Genomic DNA, 15540 nt, shown 5'->3' on the forward strand with positions numbered 1-15540 from the left:
AAAAAATGTCTTTTAACATGTTTTCCAAAAACAAAACAAAAATGTGTTTGGCTATAATGCTACGTGGCTAACGGTTTGTAACAAACAGCTTTGCAACAACTGTCCAAACACGAGCTCCTGAAGGTCCATCAAAGGTTTATGGAGATGGACGGCTTGTAGCTTTGTCGTCTCTCCTTGATCAGCCATAATGATACAACACACAGGCTGAGTGATTATAGGTGGTGTGCTTATTCATCGCCCCCTACAGGCCGGGAGTGCTGCTGCCAAGAGCTTCTCATGTGAATCAGACTGGACTGATTTGACAGGTTTTGCAAAGTGGACCATTTGTCTCTTGATCAGAATCAGAATCATTCATTAATGGCCACACACCAGAGTTGGTGGCATTTGTTTCCAGTACATGATGCTCACGTCTCCTGCAGTCAAACATGCCACATCACAGCCCACAGATCTGTAGTAAAGCTGAACCCTGTGTAGATGAGTGAGTGTTGTGTGACAGGCTCACCTGCTGTGTTTTGCATCATCTGTTTGGGCCGATTCAGGTGTTTCCAGATTCTACGAAAGAGAAAATGTAATGAAATAAAGAAGTACTGCCCGTGGCCCCTCCCTTACCCAGTCAGCAGCCTGTGGACCAGAGATCGCTCTAATGGAGACCAACCTCTCCTGTTTCTACAACACTGTATGTCCCTCTGTGTGTGAGTTTGTGTTAGCTCTGCCTCGTCTGCTCCTCTCCTGCTCCTCTCCTGTTCCTGCTCCAGGTCCTCTCCTGTTCCTGCTCCTGCTTATCGTGCAACATAGAACATATAACTTACCTCTGTGTCCTGCTCTGAGGGTTGAACATCTCTAAAGAAAGAAGACATTTCTTTGCTGCGCTTCCTTTAATGAAACAAACCAAAAAAAACAAATGAGTATCTGTCACTAAAACATACACAATGAAAAACACACAAAGAACTAAAGTATAGCCGCAAAGCGGTGATTATCGGCCCTCACCGACCGCCCTGACCAAAGCCAGGGGGCGCTCTCCTGCAATCTTAGATTACGGTGTTATTGCTATTGCCTTTATGTTTGTTTTTTAGGGGTCCTTTTTTTGGAACATTAGTTGAGTTTTTGAGACCCAAACAAAAGCACATGTTCACCCCCCCCCCCCCCCCCTCTCCACTCTCTGCTGAGTCTGGTTGGAGGACGACACAACATCGCTCTCGACCACAGTCTGTCCTGCCCACATAAAGCAGCAGGTCTAAGGAGCCGCAAGATCTCACAGAGGCTCCAACTAAGCACAAAGGGAGACACTATAGTCTGTGTTTATATGTGCAAAGGAAAGCATATTTGAGTTTGTTAAATATACATTTTAATTTAAATTAAACTCTTCTCCCAGAATGAGGCGCGGCTCAGTAAAAGCTCCCGGATGTTGCTCCCGTCTAAGAGTGAAGAGCTCCCTTTTCCTCCTCAAAAACAGAACTTATTCCAGCTGTCTCTTACTGTGTTACACGAGGCTGTAGCTGTTGGTGGGTTTATCTTGCATGAGGGGATTCTAATCTAATGTGGACAGGAGAGCACGTTTAACACCGGACTGATTATCTTTGCTGCATTTTCATACAAATGTTTTCTTATCATTTGTATAACTTTTGATTCCACTCGTCTCTAGATCATTTTCTTCAGGTTTTCTCTGGAGGAAACAGAAAAAGGATTTTAATGGGACATTCTGGTCATCGCTATGGTTACAGAGGAGGCATGACCTGTGAGGGCCGTTCCATTCATTATTCTTTCTCTTGAACAGGAGATTGAACCCCTGAACCTTCATTGGGCAAAATTAAAATTGGGCACGAGTATGAAGGTTAATTTGTGTTTTTATTATCAAGGTGTTTTTTCTACACTGAATACATGTATCTAAATTTTTTGCCTCCGTATTTCACCACCATATTGAAAAAAATTCTGCGTATTTTTTTCCGCTGCTGAATAAAAGCTGCGAAAAACAGCTGATGAGCCAATCAGATGGTGAGCTCCCAGAGCGCAGCCAAGGAGGAAACTGGCTCCAAACGTCAAACTAGAGTTAAAAGCAGGGCTGCCAACTTTTCACCAAACTCTGGAGTGAGACTTTGGTCGGTCCCGAGCTGGGGGGCCTTTTTCATGGCGACAGTGTCTGAGCACATCAGGAGCTGCATTATGGATCAGAGGGGTTTTGGCTCCACCCCACATGACCATCAGAACCTATTGAAAGTGTGGGAGGGCACTCCCATTTTTTTTAGAATTCAGATATGATTTCCTGCAATCTGGTGCATTTTAGATCATAAATAATAATTTTAGCCGGTCTATTTACTGCTGTTAAAGAATTATATTTCTGGGCCCCTTTCAAATTGGGGCCTCTCAGCAAATGCCCAGAGGCCCCCTTTATCCCTACAGCCCTGCCTGCGTCAGTCATTCCAATTATTACCAACAAAAAATCAAGTAGCACAAGCTTTAGAAAATATGAACATTTGATCCCTGTGTTTTGCAGTTAGAGCATGTTTGATGATTAAACTTTGAATGATTATTCAATGTAATAACTGCTTTTTCTCTGCCTCTCTCTCCCTCGCGCAAAAGGGGAAAAAGAAACTGAAGTAAAAGAGGTTTAGCTTCAACGTGATTTCCGCTGTGACCGTTGTTTATTATTTCTTTAGGACTTTTATTTCTCAAACTCGTTGCCTTATGCTGCTCACTGTGAGCTCCTCGTGGGGCCGCGGCAGCGGAGGTGACCGGGGCGGAGGAGGCGGCCAGGAGTGGAGTGAGCTGAGTGAACAGGCCCGGGAGAGCTGGCGCTGGGAGCGTTCGGGCGCGCTCTCTCTCTCGCTGTTTCCCCGGAGCCGCGCTCAAAATGAGCCGTTCACCTCCGCGAACCCGTTCATATCACATCACTAGAGCCGCCGACAGACACACAAACACACACCAGAGGAGCCGTGCACAGGCTCACAGACAAAATAAAGCGTCTGCAGCCGCTCCCTGCAAAAAGTCAGGGATGATGTTTAGTTGAGCGTGTGATATGAGGAGTGTGGCGTGAGAGCGTGTGACGGCGCTCAAATGCGTGTGTCTCACGGTGAAACCGTGAGAGTTGGCAGCCCTGTAGACATGTTATTGCTGCGCGTCTTCATGCGCCCGACAGTCCTGCTGTAGCTCTCTTCACTACCACAGCGCCGGCCCGGTACAGCCAGATGTGCACGTCCGTCAGACACTGCGGTAAAGTGGCCCACACTTGAAAAGATGTTGCGCCTTTTGCCGGTTACTTACGGTAATAGCAGATTTCCTCGTCGTACAGCTTGCCTTTTCCGTGCAATTTCGCTATGAATAAAGTTGTGATCATCACTCTTTTGTAGCTAATGACGTGTGTTCATTAATTTACGGAAATAGAGTTGCGCGCACGCGCGCGTTTGTTTGTGTGTGCGCGCACGGTGGCTAAAACTTCCTATTTCTACCAAGCCCCGGGCTTCCAATATGGCCGCCTGTTGATTTCAATGGCCTGACGAGCCAGAAAAAAATCTTACTTCCGCGTTAGTTCCGTGTTCATTGGGCCCAGCGAAAATTTTAACGGCTATTATATGCTTGTATAATTTATACTATTAATTGTTATGGCCATATTAGTGGTCTTTTATCATTTCAAATAAAAAACACAAAGAAACCTGGATGTTTATTGCCCATGATTCTCAGCGCGACGAGAGCGAGCGCCGCAGCTCGGCAGCAGAGCGCAGCTCAACCGTAGGCTGAGCAGGTCAACGTCGCTCAGCCTAGTTTTTGATGTAATATAATATCTGCTTTTCACTTGTGGAACTGTTTTCCAACGTTTAATTAAAGGTTAATTATACTTCTACAATTGACCACATGTCAAGTAAATTGTATATTCTCAGCACGACTAGAGCGAGCGGAGAATCAGCCTTGAGTTGAACAGCAGACCCAGCTCGCAAAGTGGCCTACAGCCCAACGCGTATTTAAAGATCTGCACCTTTTTCCCCATGTTTAAAAGACACATTCAACTTTTATTATTCACCATTATGACAAAGTCATTGTCAGTTTATACCTTTGTAAGTTTTAAATAACCGCAATTTTGTACAACGCAGCATTTGATCCATTTAACTTGTGACATGAACATAAACATGAAATGATGAGACCCACTTTCAGACGTAGTATGCAAATGTTTAATATAATAGATCCATGGTAAATGTCCTGTACAACACAATTACAGTTTTACCTTATTTAAAGTAATATTTTCAGTACATTTGACCTTTTCTGTGTCTTGTTTGGCATATTGACTTTTCTTTTACACACCATCATTAAAAATATCAAGTATTTGTTGCTATAATGCTTCCTTATAGGAGCTGAATTTGCATGGACACACTGAAATGTTATCTAGTATTTTATGTCATGTAACATGTAATCAAAGTGTGTATATGTAGAAATGTGCATTTTTATGGATGGAACATGAGAACAAGAATCATTGCAATTTGTATATTCATAATTATCAACAATGGCAAAGTGATTAAGACCATCCTCTAATTATTAGGCTGGCAAGATCTATTATAATACATTACATTGCATTTCACAACATTTGCAGTTTAGCAATATATCACAAGTAAATCAGCAGTAGAAAAGAGTAGAAAATTATACAGTTGTGAGTAGTGTTATTTTAAATAATTTTACTGTAGCAGAATTGCAAAATTAGTTGAAAAAAACATTCTAGTAAAATAAATCACCATCAACATTTATGTCAATTGTCTCTGGCATTGTCACAGAAACTAATAGATGTAATTGAAATGCAATGAAGCTTTTTTTTGTACAACATACAATAAATTAATGATCTTGCAAAAAAGAAAACTGCCGCAATATATTTGTAGAATAGGCCTAGAACACTATACACAAAAAACAATCACTGGGTTTTGCCCAAATTGTACATTTTATTGATTTACACCCGATGGCAGCAGTTAAAAAAATAAACGGTAATCCTCTGCACTCTGAAGAACACGTGGTATTAGCTTCATTTCCAGAAGTGCCCGTAATATCTTCCATGACAAAGTGAAAAAGAATAATACCCAAAGCTGTTATCTACTGAGCTACAAACTCAGCCCAGACCACCTTAAGTTCTTTTCTCCGCTGTCAGAGCACAGAGTAGATTCAACGACAATCCCAGACTGGAACAGGTCTCCTTCTGGACAATACAAACATCTCAGGTATAACACATGCCTTCTCACATAAAGCTTTAACAGTCTGAGCACGACTCTTCCAACAAGAAACCAAGGAGTAACTGCAGTTTGTAAAGAGGCAGAGAGTTTAAAAGCAAAATCTGTTAATCTTCGAAGAACGCCGGGTGTCTCCAGCTACTGCAGTTCTTTCTGACAGCAACAAGACTTTGTTCCCAGGGCTGCATGTTGGTGAAAATGGCAACTTCAATACTGCACCATTAAGCTAAAAGAGAAACAGAAAAATGACCAGAGAATAGGTTAGACATGACACAGATAATCAAAGTTGGTCCACTTTGATAACTGCGTATGTGCAGTTGAGCAGCCTTTACTGTCTGAAGCACGATACACCTTTATTTTGTCATTTGAAAGCGTTCCCTTACATTTGGCAGACTGTAGTGATTTAAGAAGTTATAGCTAGCACGATGAAGCACAATTACAAAAGTCTACCTTGTGTTTTGCATCTTTCCTGTTGTCCCATCACAGTTGGTTTGTCTTTGTCTGGTCTTGTGTTGCCAAGATGGGGCTTTAAACTGAGACAGGCCGTTTTCTGTTTAACATAAGCAGAATATGTTGTGGATGATAAAATAGTTTATTTTGGTGAAGTCTGGTCAACAGTAGTAGATTTGAATGTGACCTAGATGCAATGTCATTTTGATTTACTTTCTACCAATATTATTTAATTACAAAGCACAACGACAAACATATTGGCTATCATAACATTGACACACAATACTAGTACAGTTTCTTTGCCTTGTTGTGAACAGACCACTCAACACACCTGTGTTGTATTTAGCCTCTGTTCTTTCCAACACTGCCATGAGCGCCTCGGTGCAGCCAGCAGAACAGGAGACGGTGTAAGAGTCTGGTCTGCCCCGTGAGGAGGAGATGGTGACCGGACACAGCCATCAGCAGCATCTGGTCAATATAGGAAGAATTACTGAGCAGCAACTTTATTACAGTTTTATTTGTGGCTATGAAACACATGACAAACTAACTGAAGTAGTAAGAGCTAATCACCAGTTAGTAAAGAAGTTCATACAAAGCCGCACCTTCCATATCCGTAGTGGACACAGATCCTGCAGCAGAACAGCCTCAGTGAAGAAAGAAAAACATATTGTCATCCTTATTATACTAGAGTTCACATTTCTGGATCACAAGACCAGAATGAGAATTATACATATCTCTACTGTGCAATTATAAGTCTATTACGTGTAATATAATCACCAGTCTTGTTACATTAGTGAACAAGTATGATAGCATGTTTGTTTTGTAGTTTTAACATTACTGTTGTCTCTGTTTTCTGACCTTCATTTTTGTCTTGCTTTGCTAAAACAATGCATAGAAAGACATGCAGTGACCAAGGGTTAACACCACTTTTTATTTTCGTCTTGAACAGCTCAACATGTTGCTTTTTGTTCATTTTAATGCACTTAGCATTGGTTTGAGAGACGAAGTCAATTATTAGTTATTAGACAAACTTGATTAAAAATGTCACGTCATTATATATTATTCAATGAACCAAAAACTAACAATTTCCAACTCCTGGAACTAATATTAGCCAGTCAGATATTGTTCAGATCGAAATGTGACGGCAAAATAGCAGGGAAGCGTCCGACGTCATAGACACTATGAAAACTAACCTTATTTTGCTCTCGAGAGAGTACAGCGCACGTTCAGAAACCGGAAGTAAACAGTTACTTCCGGTTTCTGAACGGTTGTTACGATAGCCGCAGAAAGTAAACTTTAATCTTACAAATAACTACCTCTCCGTCTACAAGCTGTTGGTTGACATTGAACACAGTGAGCTCGTGTTTACAGTTGCAGGAAAAACAAGAAAGAAGAATTGCCTGGACAATGTTTCCCTGTGACCGCTGTGAGAAAAGCTAGAAATTCTCCACGTCGTCCAAGCTCACGATTCACCTCCGAGCCCACACGGGAGACAAGCCCCACACGTGTAAAGTCTGCGGGATGTCATTTGTCGTGTCCGGTAGCCTCAACTGCCATATGCGGATTCACACGGGGGAAAAGCGCTTCACCTGTGACACCTGTGGGAGGGCGTTCGCTCGGTTGTGCATGCTGAAAATGCACAAGCTCGCCCACTCCGAGGAGAAAGCCTTCAGCTGCCGCGTCTGTGCGAAAAAGTTCAGAACCAGGAACGATGTCAACGTCCACCAGCTGGTCCACACAGATGAAAGACCCTTCAAGTGTGACGAGTGCGATAAGAGCTTCAAGGCTATGTCCAAACTGAAGGTTCACCAAGCGCGTTGCAAGAAGGAGATCGTGATACCGTGTGACGCGTGTGGGAAAGTCTATTTCTCACCCGACAGCTGGAAATATCATGTAAGAAACTGTAAAGCTGAAATCAAGCCTCTAGAAACTGAAACAGAAATTAAACCTGAAAGCAAGCCTTCAGAAACGCTAGAAACAAAAGTTAAAGAAGAGCCTAAGATAGAGATGTGTGATGTTACGATAAAAACAGAACCGTGATCTGAGCTCCGTGAGGATTTGCCACAGAGATTATCATAGTGCAGTGTTTATGTCTAATGCAGCTTAAATGAGGATACTTCTCTCCACTCACTGCTTCTGCTGCACTGTCTTACAAGCTCTGAGTGAGTGACGGGATTTTAAGTGAGTGCATATTGTAGTTTTGATCTCAGCCAAAGAAAATGGTGATGTACATCCTTTTCCACATGCCTATCTTAACCCAGGTTTCTAAGAAGTGTCTGCAACTCCATATACCGATATTTGTTTTTGTCTCTTTGCACCTGCCATGTGAAATGTAATGAACTGGTTTGTTTAGCAATACATTTCCCCAATGTTATGATTTTATTTGCCTGTAAATCAGCAGTTTATCGCCGTGATCCCACTTTATTTCTTTTGAAAGAGACATGGTTTGACTGTAAAATAATTAAAACATTTCTTCTTTTGCTTAAAAAAAAAAAAATATATATATATATATATATTTTGCTCTCGAGACGTTTGTCCAAATAACAAACTTCTCACTATGTATTAGGCCTTGTCACTATTGTAATTCTATGCACATACAGTATATTTTAATGAGCAAATGGGATCGGGGTACTGTCATCTTTTAGAATAGCATTGTTCTGTTTGTTTAAAAAATGTAGTCTTAGTAGTTTCTGTTTGCTATTTTCATAAAGCTACATTCTATAAATAACTGTGGTGTATGCTAACATTTACAATACAGAATACATTCTGTGTGATACAAACTTACTTGCAAAGTGAGTTTTGCGTCCTCTTTTCTCTCGGTTCCTCATGCTGGTCTTCCTGCTGCTGCTGTTGTTGTTTTTCCTCCGAGCCCACATGTGCTCGTACACGGACAGCGAGGGCGCGCTCTGCACGTGCCCGGCTGCGCTGCCGGCACCACGTGCACGTTCTGACCAATCAACGCGGCGGAAAGCTAGAGCGTGGCTAGAGCGGAGCTCGGCTAAGTCCTTACAAATGTCTTTTTTAGACGATACGTAAATTTCGAAGGGGAAAAAAGTACATGATGTTAATGTAGATGATAATCGACACTAAATCCGACCTTTGTGAAAGTTGTAGGCGTCCTGTCAGCCGAATACGGACAGTTTCTTTTCGCATGGCTGCTCTATGGCAAAAATCCTTTCTGGGCCCGATGTGAATTTGCTGCTGCAGTACCATCGAGTGGCCGTCCGCGGGCAAGGGGGGAGTGTCTTATCCAGTTATTATTATGATAGATCCATGCTGCTCCTCAGCAGAACCCCCTCCCCACTAAGATGTAAACAGAGTCATCATGGAGGATTAGCTTCATGTGTTCTCTGTACTCTGAGACTTTTACAAAGACACACATCAGTGTTTCTGTTACCGAAACACCCAGGATTCAAACCGGTGACAAGAACACTTATTTCAGTGTCTGGTTCTGCGCTGGGCCTTGATGATGCACAGAGCCTCCGGAGAAAGCTAATGCTAAGCTAAACCTCGAGTCATCACGTGAAAACGAGAAATATGCACAAATAACGTCAATAAAACCACCACACACATAAAGAACCGTTTAACAATGATCACACACGGAGCCTGGCTTGTTGATTTGGACGTTTATTGCTCACATTTCATCTACAGTGAGTCGTAGCCGAGTGGTTTTCTCCTGGAGCTAAGGCACTATTAGCCGCGACAAGCTAACAACCTTCACCTTCACAACATTCATTGAAAACAGGCAGCATATTATGCACAAATAACGTCAATAAAGCAGCAACTACTCGAAGCAGCCTTTACGATGATCACACAATGAGCCTGGCTTTACACATTTGTGGTTTATTGCAGACTTTTCATCAACAATGAGCTGTAGTCGATTATAACAAGCTCGAAAAACCATTGTCCACCTGCACAGATAATGTCCGTCTTTGAATGGTCTGGGCTCCTGCAGATCCTGGTGTCGTCCATGGGGGTATAGTTAGAGATCCATAGGGCAGATGCAAAGAGAAGCCTCCAAACAGCAGTTATTTTTCAGGCAAGAGCCCCTTCCAAGCGTCCGGTGTGGAAGGTTCGTCTCCAAATAATATCCTGTGTGGCCATTGTTCACAAAGTGATAAACAGCAGCTCCTTTCCAACAATAAACATTAAAATGCACCTGAAGAGTACGGAGTTTTTCACTCCTTCTCCTGTGTTGTCCACTTCCTTTAAACTATAAACATTATTAAACACTATTCCCGTTTTGTATCCTAGTTAATTACCCAAACGGCGGACAACACCAGGCGTGTTCAACACTGGAAGAAGAGTTATTGACAAACAACGCTACACTACCAGCTAATAACACATACCAGCACAGATGACCCAGGATTCAGAAGATTTAAGTCACGAAGGTTTATTTCCCTAACAGGTCATCTAATACAGAGCTCTGCTTCCCTAGTTCCCTAACATCGAGTCTACCAGCTGTCCATTACCATAGGAGAGACTGGGTCTGACTAGGGAAGTCAAAGTATTTGTATCACATTAAACATTGAAATATTCATGAGCCTAAAACTAAATCTCATTGGTTCCATTGGCTCCAGTGCTTCCGCTGCATCACTTAGCTCCGCCCCGTGCCCCCCATTTGATCTCTTCAGTGGAATGTGGCATCTGATAAGGCACTTGTTTATCTCTTTATGGGGCACGGGGGTTCTGTGCTCACACACTTTGGTGTTCTGGTACTTTTCCGCTGTAACAGAGAACTGAGAATACTTCGCATACATTTTGTTAAGTCAAACTAAACAATAATAAGAGTAAAAAACAGTATAAAACCTTGTATATTTTATAATTCTTCACACCGATCGTAGTTTCAATACTGTGGAGACAACGAGAGTGTTGTGACGCCACAGACAGCGTGTAGAGGGGGCGTGTCGGAAAGGGTCAGGGAGCGTCGTAAAGAGACAGGGGCCTATTTCAAGACGTTTAGGGCAGCCATTTTGAGAGAGACATTTTATACAAGGCAGTTATTCTAATTGACTGCATTTACAGACCAACAGAAGGTTTGTCATCATTGTAGTGTGATATAGACTGGCAGAACACCCCCTCTTTAAGCTGTTGGTGTGAATGTAATGAGTCAAAGGGTCTCACTGAGCCTCAGGGGGGTGAGAGTTCAGCTCCTGCATCACCTCAGGTTCAGTCGACTCTACAAGACAAAACAGCCCAGCGTCATCACTGTAGCAGACACTTTCCTCTGATGGTGAAGAGTTTCTTACCAGGACGGAGCTGTTTGTCTGTAAACGAAGCAGAGAAACATTCAGTCTGAGTCTCATTAAACATCAGCACATTTTGATTTGACCTTTGCATCTGCAACACGCGAAGTATCCAATCACAGTACAGACGACGGCGCCGAGAACAGACGCCGCCGCCACAACGTACGGAGTGAAATTCCTCTCTGGGAAAGACAGAAGAACAGGTCAGTGCTTTTACAGGAGCCGGATCTGTTTCACACCCATTCACTCTCATTCACACAGACACTGGAGATGAGGAGGGTGACGTGTCCTGCCCAAGGACACAACGACAGTGTTCATCTGCAGGAGCTGGGATTCGAACCCCTGACCTTCTTAACATGAGACGACCTTCTCTACCACCTGCACCACCGACTGCCTGATTCTGGAGAAACATCTCACTGTGATTTCTCTGACAAGTTGAAGAAATGTGATTGGATTAATCTGAGAGAAGAGTGAAATATGAACTTCTGAACTCGTACAAGAATAACATGTTTGTAGAGCCGTAAACTACAGGGTGAGCTGCTGTTCTCACAAAGAGCCCTTTAATGCAGCACATTCCACTGTTCATGGATGGGCATTATATCACCTTCCTGTAGCTGAATTCAAACCGTGAGTCTCACCCCAATCTCACTCCAGTCTCACCGTTGGTTCGGATCCGTCCAGGCTCCAGTTTGGTGACGAGGTCGTCTGTGACCCCGGACAGCTGGAACACACAGCTGTACCGTCCCCAGTCTCCGGGGGGGACCGAGGACAGGTTCAGGGACACGCTGCTCTGGAAGGTCCCGTCGTGGTTGGGCAGGATCTCCCCCCAGTCCCCCTGCAGGTCCTCCCCGTCTTTAGCCCAGAACAGCACGGCTCTGTCGGGGTAGAAGCCTGAGGCGAAGCAGGTGACCGGGGACGAGGACGACTTCTGCAGGAGCCACACCTGGGGGAGCTCTGAGGGACGGGAGGTTCATATCAGAGGGAGATATCAACAGTTCGACTCTACTCCGAGCTCCTCACTGACCATTTTTTTTTGAAAGTTGCTCATTTACTTTTTTTACTGAAGCCAGATTTTTAAGGTTTTAAAATGTAGTAATAGTGCGTGATCAGACGGGGCAGGGCTTATGGAAGAACCTCTGAAGAAAGTCTGATCCTTTCAGATTCTCTTAAACTTCTTTCCACTAAACCTTTATGGTTTTATCCAACTGTATGTTTTTTATTTGAATGCAGAGTTTTAGGTGGTGTTTTCTTAAGGGGAGACACTACAGGCAAAACTCATTTTTTTCAGTTTTCAGGTTTTGGGCCAAATCTGTCTCTGAACATACAAGCTTTCACCCGGAAACAGAAAATATGCCTAATCTTCACAATAACATGTTTAAATATTGCGCTGATTCAATGTTCCCCCATAGACTTATATGGGAGAACACAATTTCAAGGCCTTTTTTCTCCAAACACATGTTTCTGTCATTGTGGCGACACTATGTCCACGTCAGTCGGACCTAAAGACTTCACATTTTCCAGCCTTGGACTGAACAAGATTTGGAAGATTTTTTCAGAGGGATTTTTTATTATTTAATCCCTTAAGCCCCATTTATTGAGTTTTGAATGTCAAAAAATAAGGCGAACATTAAATTTTTACAAATTTTTCCACTAAAAAACAGCTTATTTTAAAACTAAACAAGAAATCCTGAATCCGCTCTGAGAAAGTCTTGGAAACTCATTCATCAATAAAATGAAACCATACATTTGAATGTAGCTCTGTCCATTATTCAGATTTCGTCGCCGAAAAGATGGGAAATTTGGGGCATTTTTAGGCATAAAACACCTTGTTCTGATATGAAAAGATAAAATGACAGAAAACTTGCCATGTATTTTTTCCTCACATTGATGCCAGTGATCGACAGCAACAGTTTCAAATTGATATCTGTAAATATACATTTTTTCCCTATTCACCTGCAGCGTCTCGTCTTAAACAGTCAATTCTGATGATCCTCATCATGTTTAAGCTGAGAGACGTTTACCTTTCCTCTTCAGAGTCTTCTCTCCGTATTTCACAAATTTCTTGAGATAATCCATATAGAAGTTTTCGAGCCTGTTTTTCCATTCAGCAGCTTCTCCGAGCCTCTGCCTTATCGGTTTTGTGACAGAGTCCTGATGTTTCGAGACCCAGGTCTGTGTCTCCCAGTCCAACTCGATAAACTCTTCTCCGTCAAAAGCAATCTGAAGAAATCCTCTGACCCGACCCGTCTCCTCGTCCCAGTCACAGCCCAGGATGTGCTGAAGGACGTGTGGACCTAAAGAGAGACTCAGAGTCAGAATCATCACATTCACAGTGTGTCTCACAAGCTAATGATGCTACAGCTAATGGTAATGTTGCTAATGCTAATGCTACTGTTGCTACAGCTAATGTTTATGTTGCTACAGCTAGTGCTAATGTTGCTACAGCTAATGTTTATGTTGCTACAGCTAATGCTAATGTTGCTACAGCTAATGTTTATGTTGCTTTGCTACAGCTAATGTTTATGTTGCTACAGCTAATGCCAATGTTGCTAATGCTAATGTTTATGTTGCTACAGCTAATGCTAATGTTGGTAATGCTAATGTTTATGTTGCTGCAGCTAATGCTAATGTTGCTACAGCTAATGCTAATGTTGCTACGGCTAATGCTAATGTTGCTACAGCTAATGCTAATGTTGCTACAGCTAGTGCTAATGTTGCTACAGCTAGTGCTAATGTTGCTACAGCTAATGCTAATGTTGCTACAGCTAATGTTTATGTTGCTTTGCTAAAGCTAATGTTTATGTTGCTACAGCTAATGCCAATGTTGCTAATGCTAATGTTTATGTTGCTACAGCTAATGCTAATGTTGCTAATGCTAATGTTTATGTTGCTGCAGCTATTGCTAATGTTGCTACAGCTAATGCTAATGTTGGTACAGCTAATGCCAATGTTGCTAATGCTAATGTTTATGTTGCTACAGCTAATGCTAATGTTGCTACAGCTAATGCTAATGTTGCTACAGCTAATGCTAATGTTGCTAATGCTAATGTTTATGTTGCTACAGCTAATGCCAATGTTGCTAATGCTAATGTTTATGTTGCTACAGCTAATGCTAATGTTGCTAATGCTAATGTTTATGTTGCTGCAGCTAATGCTAATGTTGCTACAGCTAATGCTAATGTTGGTACAGCTAATGCCAATGTTGCTAATGCTAATGTTTATGTTGCTACAGCTAATGCTAATGTTGCTACAGCTAATGCTAATGTTGCTACAGCTAATGCTAATGTTGCTAATGCTAATGTTTATGTTGCTACAGCTAATGCTAATGTTGCTACAGCTAATGCTAATGTTGCTACAGCTAATGCTAATGTTGCTACAGCTAATGCTAATGTTGCTACAGCTAATATTATAATGATTTTGTTTTATTTTTGACTTGGAGAAGTCAGCTCATGCAGTGGGACATATTTTGCAGACTTTTGGTCATTTCTCTGGATACAAAGTCAACCAGAAGAAAAACTCCCTGTTTTGTGTTTTATATGTTTTGCTCTTCAATTGAAAAATTAAACATATTTGTAAAAAAAAGAAGTCAAAGTTCAGACTGACCTCCGGTCTTGTTCAGAAGCTGCTTTATAGTTTCCATGTCGTCTGTTGGCTTCTGCTCATTGTTCTGATAGAGCTGAGTCAAGGTCTCCCAGTACTGAGGCTCGTCCTCGGTCATTCTCTTCATCCACTCCTGTTTGGGCTCCATCCTCTTCGTGTTATTGTCATAATGAAAGATCTCCAGGTGGTTCAGTAAACCCACTGAGACGTACTGAGGGAAACCTGAGATCTGACATGAAGCCGTCGTCAGAAATCTCAAAGTGTGATTCACTGAAAGAAGAAGAAAATCACGTTTTAGATCTGGAGGATCTGTTTATTCAAACTACCAATGACTCTATGTAAAAATGTATATAATGATTTATCTATTTAATTATTTATTCCATGGTCCTGTTTCATGAATTCATTTGATCAAACTCGCCGTCAGAAGTTGTAGGCGGGGCTAAAGCCTGATTAACTCAAATCTGGTGTTTGGAAACATGGAGGATCATCAGGATCTTCTGCCATGTCCTGTGGATCATGGTCTACACGATTATCTCCCCAGGACTCTAAGAGCTTCATTGCAAACTCCATGAGGTTGTGGAAAACCACCCTTGAAGCCAATGGCCACAAGGAGACGCCCTGTCCCCACTGCTGTTCTGCATAGGTCTGACCCCCTCAGCCAAATAATCAACAAGACTGGCTATGGATACGACTCAGGAACGGGGCCACCATCAGTCACCTCCTCTACATGGATGACATCAAGCTGTAGCTAAGAATGAGCGAGACATCGACTCACTGATCCACCCGGATATACAGTGCAGACATTGGGATGTCATTGGGACTAGAGAAGTGTGGTCGGATGGTGACTAAGAGAGGGAAGGTCGTCCACACAGAAGGTCTCACTCCCAGAAGGAACAATAGCAGACATTGAGGAAAGTTACAAGTACCTCGGAATCCCACAAGCAAATGGCAACCTCGAACCTCGGCCAAATACCTCCAACGAGTGAGGCAGGTCCTAAGAAGCAGCTCAATGGCAAGAACAAGTCCCTACACCCTGCCAGTAATCA

At 42.5% G+C, this 15540-nt stretch overlaps 1 protein-coding gene across 1 annotated transcript; it reads right to left on the reverse strand.

The window, feature by feature from the left end:
• Positions 1–10768: 10768 nt before the first annotated feature.
• On the reverse strand, positions 10769–14552 carry LOC306978284 (class I histocompatibility antigen, F10 alpha chain-like; the record flags this gene model as incomplete). The annotated part of the gene is made up of 6 exons (XM_079576807.1): positions 14498–14552; positions 12916–13188; positions 11555–11848; positions 11020–11076; positions 10898–10915; positions 10769–10827 (listed from the first exon to the last, which is right to left on the reverse strand). Exons 1-6 carry the CDS (start codon positions 14532–14534, stop codon positions 10769–10771), a joined length of 738 nt encoding a protein of 245 aa, XP_079432933.1. The 5' UTR covers positions 14535–14552.
• Positions 14553–15540: the final 988 nt, after the last annotated feature.

Source organism: Gobius niger (genome assembly GCF_951799975.1).
Source record: "Gobius niger genome assembly, chromosome: 19".
NCBI classification, from domain to species: domain Eukaryota; kingdom Metazoa; phylum Chordata; class Actinopteri; order Gobiiformes; family Gobiidae; genus Gobius; species Gobius niger.